The sequence below is a fragment of the Cibotium barometz genome, chromosome 27 (genome assembly GCF_041138505.1).
Source record: "Cibotium barometz isolate CiBa-2024 chromosome 27, ASM4113850v1, whole genome shotgun sequence".
NCBI lineage: Eukaryota > Viridiplantae > Streptophyta > Polypodiopsida > Cyatheales > Cibotiaceae > Cibotium > Cibotium barometz.
Genome location: NC_141072.1, coordinates 27,092,904 through 27,110,265, shown reverse-complemented (window position 1 = coordinate 27,110,265; position 17,362 = coordinate 27,092,904). Strand labels below are relative to the sequence as shown.

The following is a 17,362-nucleotide window of genomic DNA, read 5'->3' as shown; positions in this document are numbered from 1 at the left end:
AGCATTTACATCATGATCATATGAGATTACATTGTGAAATATACATGAGATTATCCTAAACCCTAAACTGCAGCTCATCACCATAATCTTCCCTCCACTTCCGCATGCGTAGAACTAGCTGCATATCTTTGTCATTGATGGTGACTCTCTTGGCATGGACTACTGCGTACACTGTATCACCATATATGTCCACCAAAAAAACTTCAGCAGCCTCTTGAAGAGCTTCCAAAGCTACTGTTGTCCATCGTGGGAGCCTCACTATTTCCAACCCGACGATGCCATCAAGATAGCCGGCTCGCGTTCAAATCATCCATAATCTCCCTAGAAAGGCATGAAAAGGCCTCCTCGGGATTAGAAGGTTTGTCATCTTCTAATACTTTCTGATTTCTCGAAGAGCGATGGTGCCGCGTCTCCATCGACGTTTGCCATGTGTGGGCGGTGGTGGGGACCTGACCTTCATGGGATCAACCCTCTTGGCATTCTGCTTGGTGGGAGCCATGTTCTTGAAGAAGATAAAACAAGAATAGAATGAAAATGAAAGACTCTAAACTTATATTTATAACTTCAAAAACTAAAAATATAACTTATATTTATATTTTTATAGAATGAAAATAAGTAACTCTTAAATTTTTTTAGTAGTAATTTTTATTATATTTAATTTTCTTATTTATAAGAGACCCTCTGCTTAACATCTCACTAATTCCCTAGGGTTTCTAGAACTTCGTTCCATGTTTAAAGTAATCTAATTTTTAGAGTAATTTTTAATATATTTTTTTAGTAAGGATAAAATTATTAAATTTTCTAAATTCATTAAAATTTTATACACTTATAGTCTTTCATGCATATGTGTGAAAAATCCTAAGTCCATATGAGGGCTGTCAACAAAAAAATAATGCTTTCAATAAACTTGAAAAACTAAACGAGAGAAAAAGATAATAACACCCAAGATATTGAGAAAAAAACATCAAATTGTAAAACACTTCTCATAGATTACAAGTACATTGAAACACAGGTTTACAATGCATCATATGATTTACTCAAATCATGTTATCCATATTCAAACTGAAGGCATCACCATTATTACGAATCCTTCATACAAGTCTCAAATCCTTGTCCATAAGAGTGATGCACTTCATATGAATAGCTGCCAACTAACCATCATGCATGAGGTCCACCGAATATGCCTCAACTGCTTCTTGAAGAGCTAGCAATGCTTGGGCTGACCCATCGCTGCACATTGTTGACTGTAAAACTAAGCCTTGCATAGAACCTATTACGAGACATTCGGTGGAGATCTTGCAATATCTCTCTCACCAGTCTTGCAAATGGCACACTCAGTATGATTAAGTTTATACTTTTCTGATACTTCCTTATTTCTCGAAGAGCAGCAGTGCCTAGTCTCCATCTACGCTTCTTGTTGTGACGTGGCAGATGTGGATGTGTTGTACCTGTAGTAGTGCCTCCTAGATTGTCAGATTGAGTGCACTCACTATCAGTCTCCGTTGGTATATTGACCTGGTCTGTGTTGGGTGAGTCTGAGTAGAGTTCCTCTTAGCACTTTGCTTGGTGCGTGCCATGCCTTGAAAGCTAGAAGACTATAAAATGTAAATGTCTCACCACTTAAGCACTTATAATAAGTAATACTTTAGTCAACTTTAAAAATAACACAACTGTTCACACACAAGTATGCATATATTCTCACACATAAAATCATTTAATATTATGGTTATAGTTAGTGAGATTATGGGTGATATATCACATTGGTTTACAAGCTCTATGTGAAAGTCATTTTGGTTTAGTAGAGTAATACTTGCATCATCAACAAAAAATTACAAAGTTTCAACTTGCATTTGCTTATTTGAAACACTTAACTCTCGGGTTTTCCACTTGATTCCCTCTCTTTCTTGAGTTCTCAACCATTCAGCATGTTTCTCTCTACTTGATGAATTCTCAAATTGTGCCTTTCTAACCTCACATATGACTCTGTGTATTACCTGTGATCCATTGGACATAGGTTTCTTCTCCTCTAACCTTATTACTATCTTTCTATACCACCATAGAAGTAATTTTTTCATTGGATTGACATCATAGATTCCACCTCCATGAGCAATTATCTTTTGGAAAGCACATCGTGCTTGCTAATGAGATCTCTCCATGCCCTCTGTAGACCATATCGCTAAACTTCCTTCATTTGCAAAGTAAGGACCATGAGCATGCAATATATGCTACATCAATAAACAATGTAATTAGAGTTAGTCTCTAAAACCATATAAATTAATTGTAATGTCACACTTACCACGTAGTGTGTTATACTACTTGAAGTCCAAGCTTCCACAAACTGATGCATAGAATATACCAATCACCTCCTTAAACTCCTTGGAATCATCTGGTCCAAATGTCATCTTGCAAAAGCACTACCAATTTGTTAAGAGCAATCCACACATTTGCTTTTGCTACTCTATCTTTCCTCCATTGCTTCGATCAGGAACGGCCATATGTAACCTTTTCCATGCTTCATATTTCTCTGGTTGTTGTACTGGTAGTTCTCCATTTTCATTCACCATGATTTTGGCGTTGCACTGTATTAGGTATCTCTGTCAAGTTAAAGAAAATCTCCAAAATCTCATGATCTTCTTTTGGTACTTCAAATGTAGCAAGCCACCAAATTTCATTCTCAGGCTGTACACTAAAGTAATTAGGATGACCAGGCAAGATGTTAGGATTCAATGCTCTATTCATGAGAGTTAGACTAACACGTTCTAACTTATGACCTTTGATAACCTCACTTTCATCAAGCTTCAAAACAAATTTTAGCTTGCCTCCACATTCTGTAAGATATACTGTAAAATTTTACCATTAGAGATTGTAACTTGCATACATCTAATACAAAATTGTTATTTATGTGCAAGACAAATGACACTTCCTTTGACCCATACTTGCATACATGTATGTGACACATAAGTGCATTGGCTCACCAATTAATTGTTCCACCTTACTATTTAATGATTGTCATACTTGCACCACATGAAATGGTTTAGGAAGAGGCAATACCCTTTTCTTTTGCAACACTTTTTTAAACCTTGTATCTAAATGTTTGTATATCATGCCATAAGACTGAGAACTTATTCCTACCTTATGACATATTCCCTGCATATCATTTGATGTGAAGGAATCACTTACCTCTTGTAAGCATTGTATGATAACTTCATCACCAAACTAACTTAAACTTTGGGCATTGAAGCGCGGACTTCACCATATCTTTAGTGAGTACCTTTTCAATTCGTTGATTCACTTCATTTTCTAGATTGCTAAACATATTTTGGATGTTATCACATTGTACATAGATCCTTCGCCTGTATTGTCCACCTGTCTTTGCCAACATGTGCATAAGTTTATATGACCTTTGGCATTCACGTACCTCCCGTGTCGTTGTGCGGGCCCATAAGTGACAATCTTCTCTAGCATTGTCTTCATCTTCTTATTGCTAACCTATAAATCATTAACCTGGTTAATCAAATTGGCATTTTGCATTACCATGTCATGCATAGCATCTTGCCAAACATTATTCTCTTCTTATTTTGCCAACAATGATCTATTAAGTTTCATGATCTGTTGTGCAGAAAAATGGGCTTGGGTTACAAGTCTCCAAGTATAACCCTGTAACCCTACATTACCCTCACAAACATACTTTGACAAATGATGTTAGTCCTGAGAATTTGGGAGATTGTTGTGTAATAGGATCAGGTGGACATATAGACCCATCAACCCAAAGATCTATATGTTTTTTCCCTACTATTCTATGTAATTGCATCACCGATGGATTCATCATTGAAACCTCAATTCTCTTGTACAATGGGGCATACTCTTCATCTAGATGAAAGTGTATACTTCTCTTCTTCGAGCATCTTGCTTCCTAAAACATCAAAAAACTAGAAACACTTAGATACATCACTATCTCATGATTATTAACACATATGTGTAACTTAACACATACTTTAACACATATTATGATTATTAACCAACAGTAATGCACATATTATTATTATTAACCACCAACATTAAAACATATCTTACTATTAACTTTATTATTTATGAATAGTAATGCACATAACCAACAGGAAAACATAACTTATAGAACTCAATTGAACATAACCAATATTAAAACATTGCTAACCTCCATTTTTGTTCTCTGTTGCTTTTCTGTGTTGTCTCTTTGTTGCTTCTTTCCTTGATAGCAAGATTAATGAAGAGGGAAATGGTTTGTTGGCACCAAAAAATCAAATCACTCTTCATTCTCTAGCTTTGTAGTGAACAAGTGCAATAGAACAAGAGGGAAATACAAACTGTTTGGAGATGGAGGGAAATACAAGCCGTTTAGAGATGGAGGGAAATACAAACTGTTCCGAGATGCAAATTTGAAAGTAGAAGAAGAAATGAGCTATTGAAAGAAGAAATGACCTAAAGAGAAGAAGAAGCTCTACAACAAAAAAAAGAAAATTCGTAATGCACTATTCTCTAAAATAATAAATCTACACATTCTTAAAATCTTAAAAAAAAAAGTCTATTCTCTTCAAATATCTATAAAAAAAACATAAAAAATGCACCAAAATGTAGATAAAGCACGGATCTACGTACTTGTAAAAAGAAATTATGAAATACAAAGTACAAATAAAGATATTTCATTTTAAAGATAAAATCCTTCTAAAATCACGAAATGATTGTTTCTTCAGTTATAAATGAATCTGGGCATTTAAGAATGTCATATCTTTTGAGATATTTGAAACCAGCTCAAATAAAAAAATAGTTTTTGAGATATTCAACTTCTAAGCAGGTCTGGTACAGTTCTTGTCAATAAAATAATAAGTGAATCTATTATAAAACTAATATTTTGAGATGTACAAGATTCAAAAAGAGAATAGAGAGGAGCAATATTATAATATTATTTTTATACTTTTCCTTGATTCATGGAAGAGAGAGAAAGCCCTTAGAGGGTCAGTTTGTGAGTCTAAATTTTTCCTAATGACCCAATGGTTGAAATCTTCGAGCCATTGAGATCCATGCCCCAAATGCATCTCCCAATACTATTTGTCATGCCGACAACAAGCATGTCATCGGGTTTTACATCCCCTATCGCATCAATCCCTCTGAGATTTGGCACTACCATAAGACTTAAACCTTTAGAAGTGCTAGATACTAACCCTTTGCAACTCCTAAATGCCCAAACTATGGACATATTGACTAATCTAGGAAGGGGGTGCCCAAGGACTAAATGAGGTCCTAACCACAAGAGCACCCACTCCGGCCGCCTCAGTGGCTCATCCAAAAACATGGCCATAGAAATTTCCAAAATCATGGGCAAGTACGATGGAACGACTAATCATGTTCAATTCATACAAATGTTTGAACAAAAATGTGAAGCCTTTGGAAATCCAAACTGCCCCACCAAGGTACGTGCATTGAACCTTTGCTTAGTAGGAAAGGCTAGTCTCGATGGTTCATCACATTAATGCCTGCACGATTAAGGCAAATTTCAAGACCTTGAAAATAGTCTTTATCCACCGATTTTCATGACAAGGTGATCAGTGGAGTGCAGCAAGAGAAGTCTATTCGATGATTGAGTGAAAACAAAAGAAATAAATAAATAAAATGCAATCTTCAAAAGACACCAACAAAGCCAAAAAAATCCCATCTAGTGCTTTGAGAGAGTAATCAAGGTAAATTACAAGCCACATAACCATGAGTATGTGTTTCTTCTACCTCATCAAGGGAAAATAACAAAAATCATAAGCAATGGTAATAAGATGCCGACAAGATTGTTGGTGAGCCCTTGTGTAGGTGGCTATTGAACCACAATGATGTCAATCACATTTTTAGTATGATGCTTGCTTATGATGAGGAACATTAGTTACACTATAGTTTTTAGACCAGATTATGGATACCATCTTACTCTTCTTACATGAATAACTTTCTTTTTTGGGGGGGGATGAAATTTATATAGATTTTATTTCAACTTCCACAATTTCATTCACTCATGAAGTAGTGCTAAAAAAGTGTGACAAGTAGTGTTAGACAGAAAAGCTAATGTCATCTTTACTTTGAAGGGATCGATTATCATGTAATATAGTCATAATTCTAACATAAATGGTATCAATATGGGTTTTTAAAGACTAAATAGCCATAATTATGGGTTGTCTTTATTTTATAGGGTTGGAAAAGAGCCTTTTTGTATAGCACTACTAATGACCATCTGTTTACAATGGTCATGGATGCTTTTTCATGACTCATTTTTTGAAGACTCTTCAAAAGAATAAATCTAAATTGCCCATGCACGACTATACCCACCATAATTTATGGGTTGAAAAAAAACTTCTTTTAGAACACTACTAATGGGCTTCTATTTACAAAATTCATAGATGCTTTAATTACCTTATGTCATGACTCAAATTCAAGAGTTTTATAAGAATACATTTTAATAAACTCCCTCCCCAAACAAAAAAAAACTCCCTCTTTCCCTTCTCTCTCTATCACACACACACACACACACACACACACACACACACACACATAAAGAACATTGGTGCATTGGTCTCCCTCAGTTTTGCTAATAAATTTTCCCCTCATTTCCTTTCATGATACCTAATGTGTCTCTATGTGCTTAGTGTTGAGAAAAAGACAAGCTCAAGTTAAAGACAAGTGCGGGACGATTTGAATGGTTCAAGCCGGGCATGATTCAGAGCAATCCAGCATGATCCATAGGCACATGTGTGAACAACCCCTAATTCAAAGAGTATGTGTATTTTTGCACTTAGGTGTTTTTAGAAGAAAACTTTCCATTCTTTTAGACATTCTCTTTTTATAAGTTATATAAAAAGAGTTCTAGCCTCTCATAATTTATCATCAAGAATTTGGGCTTCCTCTCATGTCTCTTTTATCATTCATATCAAAGCAAGGTGCATTGATAAAGAGTGTCTAGCAATTGATAAAGAGTGTCTAGCAAAGAGTCATCATCGAGGGAAGGTTTTTTGGTAAAATTTTGGTGGTTTAGGCACCCAGATGGCCCATAGGAAGGCGAGGCACATGAGGAGATAGTGTGTAAGAAGATCTAGATGGCTAAGTGTAGCCCCAACTAGCAACAAATGCCAAGTGCAGGGGTCAACTATAGGCATGGCGGCACAATAACCATGCTACGCATGTAACACAAGGCACAATCATGACAACAGAAGGTTGACATCTAGAGATCTCCCTCTCTCTCATTACAACTCATGAAAGAAAGGCTAAGTCTTGTGTAGCCTTTATACTACTACACCTTGTCACAATACCACGCATGTGGGACTTTTCATGATGACACGTGTTAGCAACCACTTATTTCAAGATTTGCAAAATGCTTATATGAGAGCTTCTTCAAGGTATTTTTAGCTTAAAATCCGTGTTCTTTTATAAGCTCTTTAAAGCTTCTACAAACGTTAGTTTGTAGCTTATATAAAGCTTTTGGAGCATAGAAGATAATCCTCAAATCACACTATTCAAGATGTGTTGTTGAAGAAGAAGAAGAAGAAGAAGAAACCAAAAAAAAAGGTGAGAGCGATTTTTCTCAAAACAAAAGCAAAAAGAAAAAAAGCACAAAGCCTCTTGGATTAGAATGAGTTTTTTCAAAGCTATTTGTGAAGCTTTTTCAACAAGATTATCTACAACAAATTTTATATCAACACAAGGTGAATTTTGAGCTTTTTTATAAGCAAAAGTTGTGCAAGTTTCTCAACCTTTCACTTCTATAAACTCTTGACAAATTACAATGGCCAAAATTTAAATCATCCCTATTGAAAAGCTTGAAAAAGAAAATTATCAAGCTTGGAGGTTCAAGATCAAGTTATTCCTTTAGTAATATGATCTATGGGGTATACTCATTGGAGTACACACAATGCCAAACATGCCTCTAGAAATGCAGTAGGAGAGAAGCCAACGAGAGAGATGATCAAGCTCTTGAGACGCAACAAAGTTTTCAAAGATAGTATGAAATACATGTCAGAGAAGTGCACAAAATTCAGAAATCATCCATTAACCACTCACTCTGCTCTACAGGGCTACTCACTGCACCATGCACACTCTGCAGTGGTCTAAAGGAGAAAAAAGTGACGAGTATTATTGCTCAAACAATGAGTCAAGCAATAATTCCACACATTAAACATTGTGAATTGGCTACTAATATGTGGGAGACATTCTCAAGTATGTTTGAAAGTGTGTCAAAATCTTGCAAGATGCAACTCAAAGGAGAGTTGCACACAATTGAGAAGAAGAACCTGACAATGTTTGATTTTGTTACAAAAATTAGAGGTATATGTGATCAATTGGCCATGATTGGTGAGCCAATTGAAGACAAAGAGATGATAGAGCTATGTATAAGAGGCTTTGGAAAAGACTTCAACATCTATTTCGTCCTAAGATTGGTTGCCAAACTTTGAGGAACTTGTGGAAATGATGATTCTTGAAGAACAGATACTAGGGAGAAGCTCATCAAAAGGATATTGGAGTTGATAAAAGTGCTCTATATACTAGTGATGGTGGAAAAGACAGAGGAAGAGGTCGAGGACAAGGACATCAAGGCCAAAGGGGTGGCAACCTTAGAAGAGACGGAGATAACAATAGCCATGGGAGCTCCACAGATTAGAGAAACACTCAAAGAGGCCGAGGTTGAAGACGGTCCTCAAATCGAGAAGACTATAATGGTAGAAGAGAATAAAACAACAAAGATACTTGTAAATTATGACAAGATGGGACATTGGGCTCAAGATTGCTATTCAAAGCAAAGAAATATAAAGAATGGCACATTGAAGCAAGGGAAGTATGCCTCGACAGAAGGAGAGAGAAAAGAGGAAGATAAGCATAACTTGTTTGCTATGCGTCATCGATTAGTGGTAGTAATCAGTGGTAGAGTCTTTGAAAAAAGATAAGTGGTACATTAAATTCTGCATGTACAAATGATATGACTAGAAGAGAAGACTTATATGCATTAAAACAAGAAGTAACTAAGAAGACGAGCATATCCACTAGAGATGATACATCACACCCTACTACTCACATTGGGAATATACCATTGGAGGTTCTTCCTAAAGGGGGTATACAATATTTGAGAAATGTTCTTTAAGTTCTAGGTATTACAAAGAAATTGGTGTCAGTTGGACAAATTGTGGAACAAAATATGCAAGTGATCATGAATCCAAATAGGCGTATAGTGCAAGATTACAACTCACTTAAGTTCTTGCAAAAGGTGAAAAGGTTGGAAGGATGTTTATCTTGGATGTACTGCCTACATCAAAAGCATGTGTATATATAATAGGCTCATCTATGTGAGAGGTTGAGCTTTGGCACAAAAGGGTTGGTCACATAAGTGTCTCTTGATTGAAAGAGATTGCATACAAAGGATTGGTAAATGGATTGCCAAATCTTAAAAGACAAGAATTGTCTAGACTATATGAATCTTGTATAAGTCATTAATACAACATTTCAAAAACGATTGCATACAAAGGATTGGTAAATGGATTGCCAAATCTTAAAAGACAAGAATTGTCTAGACTATATGAATCTTGTATAAGTCATTAATACAACATTTCAAAAACGAAGGATATGTCCATCAAAAGCTTTTCAAACTCATACACATGGATCTATGGGGAGAAATGCAAACTCAAAGCAATGAAGGAGCAAGATGTTACATAACCTTCATTGAAGATTATTCATATAAGGTTTGGATATATATTTTTAAAGATAAAAGCAAAGCTTTTGAAAAGTTTCAACAATTCAAAACACAGGTAGAAAAGCAAAGTGATCTCAAGATCAAAATCTTGAGAAGTGAGTATGGAGGAAAGTATATACCATGGGAATTTGACAAATACTTAAAACAAGGTATCAAAAGGAAGTTGACTCTAAGACACATGCCACAAAGGAATAGAGTGGTAGAAAGGAAGATTTGACACATTGCAAAGATGGCAAAAGCCATGCTATATACGAAAAACATGCTAGACTACTATTGGGAAGAGGCATGTAATTATGTAGTCTTCTTGATCAATGGATCACCTATATCGATTGATCCAAAGGAAGAGAAGTTCTTTGGACAAAAACCTAATATGGTGAACTTTGGATTCTTGTGTTATCCACATGTTCCAGATGAGATACAAACAAAGCTTAAGTCAAAAGCTTTAATATGTGTATTTATTCAAATTGATTTGTAAAAGTGTGTCGAAAAGTGCTATAACCCCACAAACAAAAGATGTCTGTGATCAGAGATATTGACTTTGATGAGATGCATGGATGGTATGACAAGCATGAAGAAATCATCATCATAGAAGAAAAGAGGAGAAGATGTCTCCATGGAAAGGAGGACTTCACACTATCATGAATGGACCAAGGTGGTACTTAAGAAGTGACCCCTCAGATCAATCAAGGAAGTGAAGATGTGGAAGAAATTCAACCTTGAAGGTCCACAAGTGTAAAGTATCCCATTCAAAGTTTAACTTATGATTGTTTTATGGTCAAACATTATGCTTAGATGACAAAGGTGACAGATTTGAAACAAAGAGGTTTAAGCCTTGCTATAGAAAGCCACGAGTGGAAAATGGCTATGGATGAAGAGATTGATGCTCTTCAAGAGAATTAAACATGGGATCTTATCCCACACAAGGATGACATGAAAGTCATTGGATGCAAGTAGGTCTACAAGATCAAATATAGCTCAAATGAAAGTCTAAATAGTCTAATTCTAAATACATGAGTAGAAAAATGGATATGGATGAAGAGATTGATACTCTTCAAGAGAATCAAACATGGGATCTTATCCCAAACAAGGATGACATGAAAGTAATTAGATGCAAATAGGTTTATAATATCATATATAACTCAGATGGAAGTCTAAACAATATCATATAACTCAGATGGAAGTCTAAACAAGTTCAAAGATGCAAAGCTTGAAATAGATAAAGGATCAAATATGTAAAGATGAAACCCTGTATAGACAACTTGTGAAAAAACTAATTTACCTTACAATTACAAGGATAAATATTGCTCATGCAAATCAAGTGATAAGTCAGTTTATGCAAAGCCCAATAAAGACTCATGTGGATGCAGTGAAGAGAATTTTGAGATATGTCAAATGCACATTAAATCATGGACTTCATGATTGGTGTGAAGATAAGCTTAAAACCTCATACATATTGTGATGTGGTCTGGGCAAGAGATCCATCAGCAAAAACGAGAAGCACCACAAGCATGTGTTGCTCAATTAGAAATGGTTTTATTTCTTGGACATCAAAGAAACAACCTACAATAGCCTTAAGCGCTATAGAAGTAGAGTATAGAGCTTTAACACAAGCAGCTTATGAAGTTACATGGATAGAACAATCATTTGTAGATTTAGAGATAGAGTTGAAGAAACATGTCTATATACAGTGACAATATGAGCTTGATACAGTTAGTCAAGAATCCATGTTTCATGCACGTACCATACACATTGAGGTGCTCTATCACTTTGTGAGAGAGGATTCTACAAGGATAAGTAGATCTACAGTTTGTGAAGCAAGTAGTAGATATCTTCACCAAAGAATTGGCAAGAAAAAAGTTTAAAAAAAATCAAAGGCTACTTGAAGTTAAAGACATGAACTTGAGCTTAAGGGGGAGTGTTGAGAAAAGACAGGCTCAAGTTGAAGATGGGTGTGAAATGATTTCAACAGTTCATACCACATAGGACTCAAAGCACTCTAGTATGATCCACCACGGGCATACGTGTGAACAACCCCTAATTTAGAGTGTGTATTTTAGCACTTAGGTGTTTTTAGCAAATTGATTTCCATTGTTTTTAGAGATCCACCTTTTATAAGTTGTATTAAAAAGGTCATACCCTCTCACAATTTATCATCAAGAATTCGGGCTTCCTCTCGCGTCTCTTTTATCACTTGGTCTATGGTCATGACAATTCCCTTCATTCCTTTTTTATAATCTTAAAACATCATAACGATAGTATTGATCTAAAGAAATTGATGGAAATCAAGCATCTCCTTGTATTTACAAAGATTTAAGCATGTAATTTGATTGGTTAAGAAAAAGGAAACAATTTAAACATCATACCAATAGTAATGATTTAAAGAAATTGACGGGAATCAGACATCGCCTCTATTTCCAAAGGTTTAAGCTTGTAATTTGATTGGTTGAGAAAAAAAGAAATATTTTTGTCAACGAGAACTTGGAAGTTTGTTCTCCATGATCACAAACCATAACTGCCTTAAATTTCTCCATCCCACAATTCTGTGATACTTTTGAAAGGACTTGACACAGGATTGCAAAGGAAGTCGCCATTTACATTCTTTTTTTGCTCGAGTTTGCTGATGTGATGATGATCTTCATGTGTGAGGCACCAACCGAACACATCAAAATTTTCCACCATCCTCTTTTTGTTGAAGCTCTTTGGGAGTACACTCACTCCCTGGTCCAACCCCCACCTCAACACAATCTAAAAGGTAATTTTTGCTTAAAACATATGATTGTGTAACAACCTTGTCAAAACCACTACTAAAGCAAACTAGTTGCCTCACTAAAATCTAAAAATCATTATTTAAAAAAAACATATCATTAAAAGAACCTTGTCAAAACCGCTCGTGCAAACAAATTTCTTCATTACCATAATCACCTCAAAAAGAAAGTTAATTGGTCACAAATCTACTAACCTGTGCTGAAGACTTGCCATACTTGAGTGCAATCCGTTTTATTGTGGGATCATCTAAAATAGCAGGTGAGCCCCACTCCAAAAGAGGAGCCCCTAATGGGGACCATGCACTGATATGAACGTTGGCCTTGTTACATGCCTCTCTTAATTGCTTCTGTTGCCACTTGGGATGCATCTCAACCTACCCCCCCCCCCCCAATAAAAGTATATATATTAAAATTAAACTAAAAGATACTAATCTTTATTTAAAAGTCCAGTTGATGATTGAATTAAAAATCATGATTAAATTCCCCTTCAAACCTTGTATACAAAGAAAAATCGAGAAAATAATTGGATTAAAAATATCCTACCCCCCCCCCCCCCCCAAAAAATCGGGACCCTACCTTGATGAGGCTACAAAAAGTTCTAAAAGATGGATTACTTTGATAAAAACATTTTAAGTAAGGAACAACTAATCTAATGCAAGAAAAGAAAAACCTCCACCTGATTTACTGCGGGAGGGATCTTGGCAAACTCAAGCAAGTCCATTATTTTCTTGGATGAGAAGTTACTAACGCCAATAGCCCTTGTCAGGCCTTGCTTGGCACAGTCTTCCATGGCTCTCCATGTGCCTTTGACATCAAATAATGGCAAAAGATCATCGGGCTTCGGCATTAAGCCCGTACCTTCCTTGAATCTCATTGGCCAATGGATGAGGTAAAGGTCCAAATAATCCAGTTGCAATTCCCTACATGATGATAGTTTTTTATTTTCAATGGTCATGATTCACTGGATTATATGCTTGTGTGTGTGTGTGTGTGTGTGTGTGTGAGAGAGAGAGAGAGAGAGAGAGAGAGAGAGAGAGAGAGAGGGATCCCATAATTAATTGAGCAACCAACAATTTAAAGCTTAGGATCAACAACTAAAGGCAGAGGAGAAAATCACAATTAAGCGCTTAAGAGATGGATAAGAGTGCCTCGAGAATTAAGGGGTTAAGAGATGGTTAAGAATTACAAAAACCTGAGGCTTTTTTGGAGGGCTGGGAGGACACCCTCAGGGTAGGCATCAGAGCCCCATAGCTTGGAGGTGATGAAGAGGTCCTCTCGCTTCACTGAGCCGGCCTTGATGGCCTCTTGCAGGGCCTCCCCAAGAAACCCTTCGCTTTTGTAGCAGCTTGCTGTGTCGAAGTGCCTGTAGCCCACCTGTGATTAATGCCATGATTAGGGGTTTCATTCATGCAAAAAACACAGAACCGAAGATTTAACTCAATCTAACCCAAATCTGTGTCGAAGCCTGTGATTAATGCCATGATTAGGGGTTTCATTCATGCAAAAAACACAGAACCCAACTGCCATAATGAAGGTTTAACTGAATCTAACTCAAATCTGTGTCGAAGCCTGTGATTAATGCCATGATTAGGGGTTTCAATCATGCAAAAACCACAGAACCCAACTGCCATAATGAAGGTTTAACTCAATCTAACCCAAATTCTGACTCAATTCAACCCAATATTCTCATGGGCGCGGGACGTTGGGTGTTAAACATGCAGTAAAATGATGTAGGGTTAGCTACCTCTAGAGCTGCAGAGATGGCTGCCTTCTTCTCTTCATGGCTTAAGGCGTCCACGGAGGCAGTGCCAAGCCCTAGCAGTGGGATGGAAGCTCCTGTGTTGAGCTTTGCAGTCTCTACCATGCTTCCTAAGGGAACCAAAAAGAGGGTTGGATTGTTAAGAAATTGCTTGTAACGTCTTCTTATGTATGAAAATTTGTCCACCTAGGAGACGTTTGGACATTGAATTCCGTGACTTGAGTGGGCGAGTTGCCGTGCTAGAAAAAAAAACCCTAGTTTAGTGTAATGTCAGTACAGAAAAAAAAAACATTCATTGATAATTTTTAAATTTATTTAAAAAAACCATTGATAATTTCTTAATTTTATTAAAAAAAGTATTCATTGATAATTTCTTAATATTATATATATATATATATATATATATGAAGGTTTTCCAATTTTTGAGAAAATGGTTTTTTTCGAGCACTGATGTAATAGTGCTTTTTGGAAAGGTCATACGAGAGGACAAAATAAATTGATGACTTTTCAACATTGGACAAAATTATTAAAAGTTGGACCTTTTGTCCGGCGCCTTTTTCCTTCGTCCTTTTCCTACAACCCTTCTTTTCTTTCTTCTTTTTTTTTCAAACTTAAAAAACAAGCTATAAAAAAAGGTTCCAGCCACCACCTCAACATCCAACGTGCTTTTTTATTTCTCCCCTTTAAAACAAAATTAAAAAATATTTTGTTTTTCCTTATTCTACTCTCTCTCTCCTCCCTCTCTTTTTCTCTCTCTTCCTTCTCCTCTCTTTTTCCCCCTTTGAAAAATGCTCACTAATAAAACAAAATACCTTTTTTTTTAAATTCTCTCTCTCTTTCTAACTCTCTCTCTTGAACTCTTTGTAACTCTCTCTACTTCACTCTCTCTCTCTCTCTCTCTCTCTCACCCTCTCCTTTGTCTAACTCTTTTTTGAACTCTAACTCTCCCTCTATCTCACTCACTCTTACTCTGTCTCTCTTTAACACTCTTACCTCTCTGTATTTCTCTTAAACTGGCCAACTCTCTCTCTCTCTCTCTCTCTAAATCTCTATGATACACTCTCTCTCTCTCTCTCTCTCTCTCCATATAACGCTCTCTCTCTCTCTCTCAATCTCTCTTACTCTCTCTAACTATCTCTATTTCTCTTGACCTGGCCCACTCTCTCTCTCTCTCTCTCTCTCTCTCTCTCTCTCTCTCTCCTCTTAACTCTCTCAATCTCTCTAAATCTCTCTATTTCACTCAAACTAGTCAACTCGAACTGGCCATCTCTCTCTCTCTCTCTCTCTCTCTCTCTCTCTCTCTCTCTCTCTCTCTCTCTCTCTCCCCCTCCTAACTCTCTCATACTCTCTTACTCACTCTAACCTTCTCTATTTCTCTCGAATTGCCCAACTCTCTCTCTCTCTCTCTCTCTCTCTCTCTCTCTCTCTCTCTAACACTCACATTCTCTCTCTCCAACTCTCTATCTCTCTGACACTCTCACTGTTACTCTACTCTCTTTAACTATCTTAATCTCTCTTACTTTCTCTAACTCCTCTATTTCTCTCTCTCTCTCAATGTGGTGCCATGGAGCACAAACATGAGTAAGTATGAGTAAGTATGAGTAAGCTCAAACATGTACCAAACCTAGCAAGAAGCCACATGAGGAAGATAGAATTATCCCATAAAGTGAGCCCATCAAGGCAACCCATGTACCACCTCATACAAAAGCGATCACCTTCAAGCAATGAAATGTGAAGCAAGCTCTCAAGCCTCCTTATGAGTACAAGTCTCAATCTTGTAACCTAATTGTGCTTGAGTCCTCTACTTAATTAGTTTAGCAGTTAATCATTATATTTATACTTAGGTATCACCCACCTTAGCGTAGCACATTGAAATTAATGTAGGATTAATTCACCCTCACCATAGCCATGCACATGACCAAGATACCCATGTTTCTCAACATCCATTGCATCCAAATTAGGATATAAATCTATTGTGGGAAGCCCTCTCTTGCACCCAAATCCATCTCATCCATTTATATTGCTCAATTTGAGTGATTTTTCACCACATTTAGTTCACTTTTAGCACGTAGTTTGCATTTTAATCACTTGGATCGGCTAGAAATCATCGTTATAAGAAAATCCAAAGCACATTGCCAATCTTGTACGAGAGTAGACACAGTCAATGAAGTAAAGCACAAGCCCATTTGTAAGACCTTCTCAAACGACAAGCATTTTTCACCTCAAAGCATCATTTGGGGAGGGAGGTTAAATTCTTGGGGAATCAAATATGAGAAAACACATGTGCATAAGTATCAAAAGCAAAGAAAAGATGAATTAAATATTATCCTAAGCATGCTAAGAGCACAAATGCATGGAGTGACCGCATCACAAAGCGTGGCACTCACACACAAAGCATCAAAGGAAGCATCAAAGCACCAAGTGACAAAAAGCATAAAGTCTCAACAAAGGCACAATGAAGAAGACAACACCAAAAGGTGGAGACAAAGATAAGCAAGGACAAGCAGTCAAAATCCAGATTCAAAGCGAAGAGCAAAAGACTGAGAGCAAAGAAAGCAACAAAGAAACTTCATCAAGCAAAAGCAAGGAGATCTTAAGCAAGCAAAAGCAAGGAGATCTTAAGCAAGCAACAACACTAAGCAACAAACGAGCTACCAACCTAATGTTGTAAGCCACCAAATAAGTAGGCAGGTCTTTGTGTTTGTAAGCACATTTTACCACCTAAGAGTAGCCAAAGAGCACCTAGGGGAAGTGATACAAATGTAAACACTCCTAAACACTTGAGAGTAGCCAATAGATGTCCCATGTCCAAGTCTTAATGACAATCCACCTACCACCTACATTAAGGGGACTGAAGCATTTGTAAATCTCACATCTGACCACTTTGCATTAGCCTAAGAATATGGCACCAAGGAGGGGGGGTGTTGAGAAATGTGGTGCCATGAAGCACAAGGAAGGTAGGAGTGAGTATGAGTAAGCTCAAACATGTACCAAACCTAGCAAGAAGCCACATGAATGGAATTATCTCATAAAGTGAGCCCAAGGCAGCCCATGTACCACCTCATATAAAAGGGATCATTTTCAAGCAAT

General features: G+C 36.7%; 1 protein-coding gene across 1 annotated transcript; it reads right to left on the bottom strand.

The window, feature by feature from the left end:
- Positions 1–12,097: 12,097 nt before the first annotated feature.
- On the bottom strand, positions 12,098–14,488 carry LOC147623239 (non-functional NADPH-dependent codeinone reductase 2-like). Its single transcript, XM_086821331.1, has 5 exons — positions 14,258–14,488; positions 13,706–13,887; positions 13,190–13,433; positions 12,708–12,887; positions 12,098–12,493 (listed from the first exon to the last, which is right to left on the bottom strand). The coding sequence occupies exons 1-5, from the start codon at positions 14,375–14,377 to the stop codon at positions 12,266–12,268; spliced, it is 954 nt and encodes a 317-aa protein (XP_086677457.1). The 5' UTR covers positions 14,378–14,488; the 3' UTR covers positions 12,098–12,265.
- Positions 14,489–17,362: the final 2,874 nt, after the last annotated feature.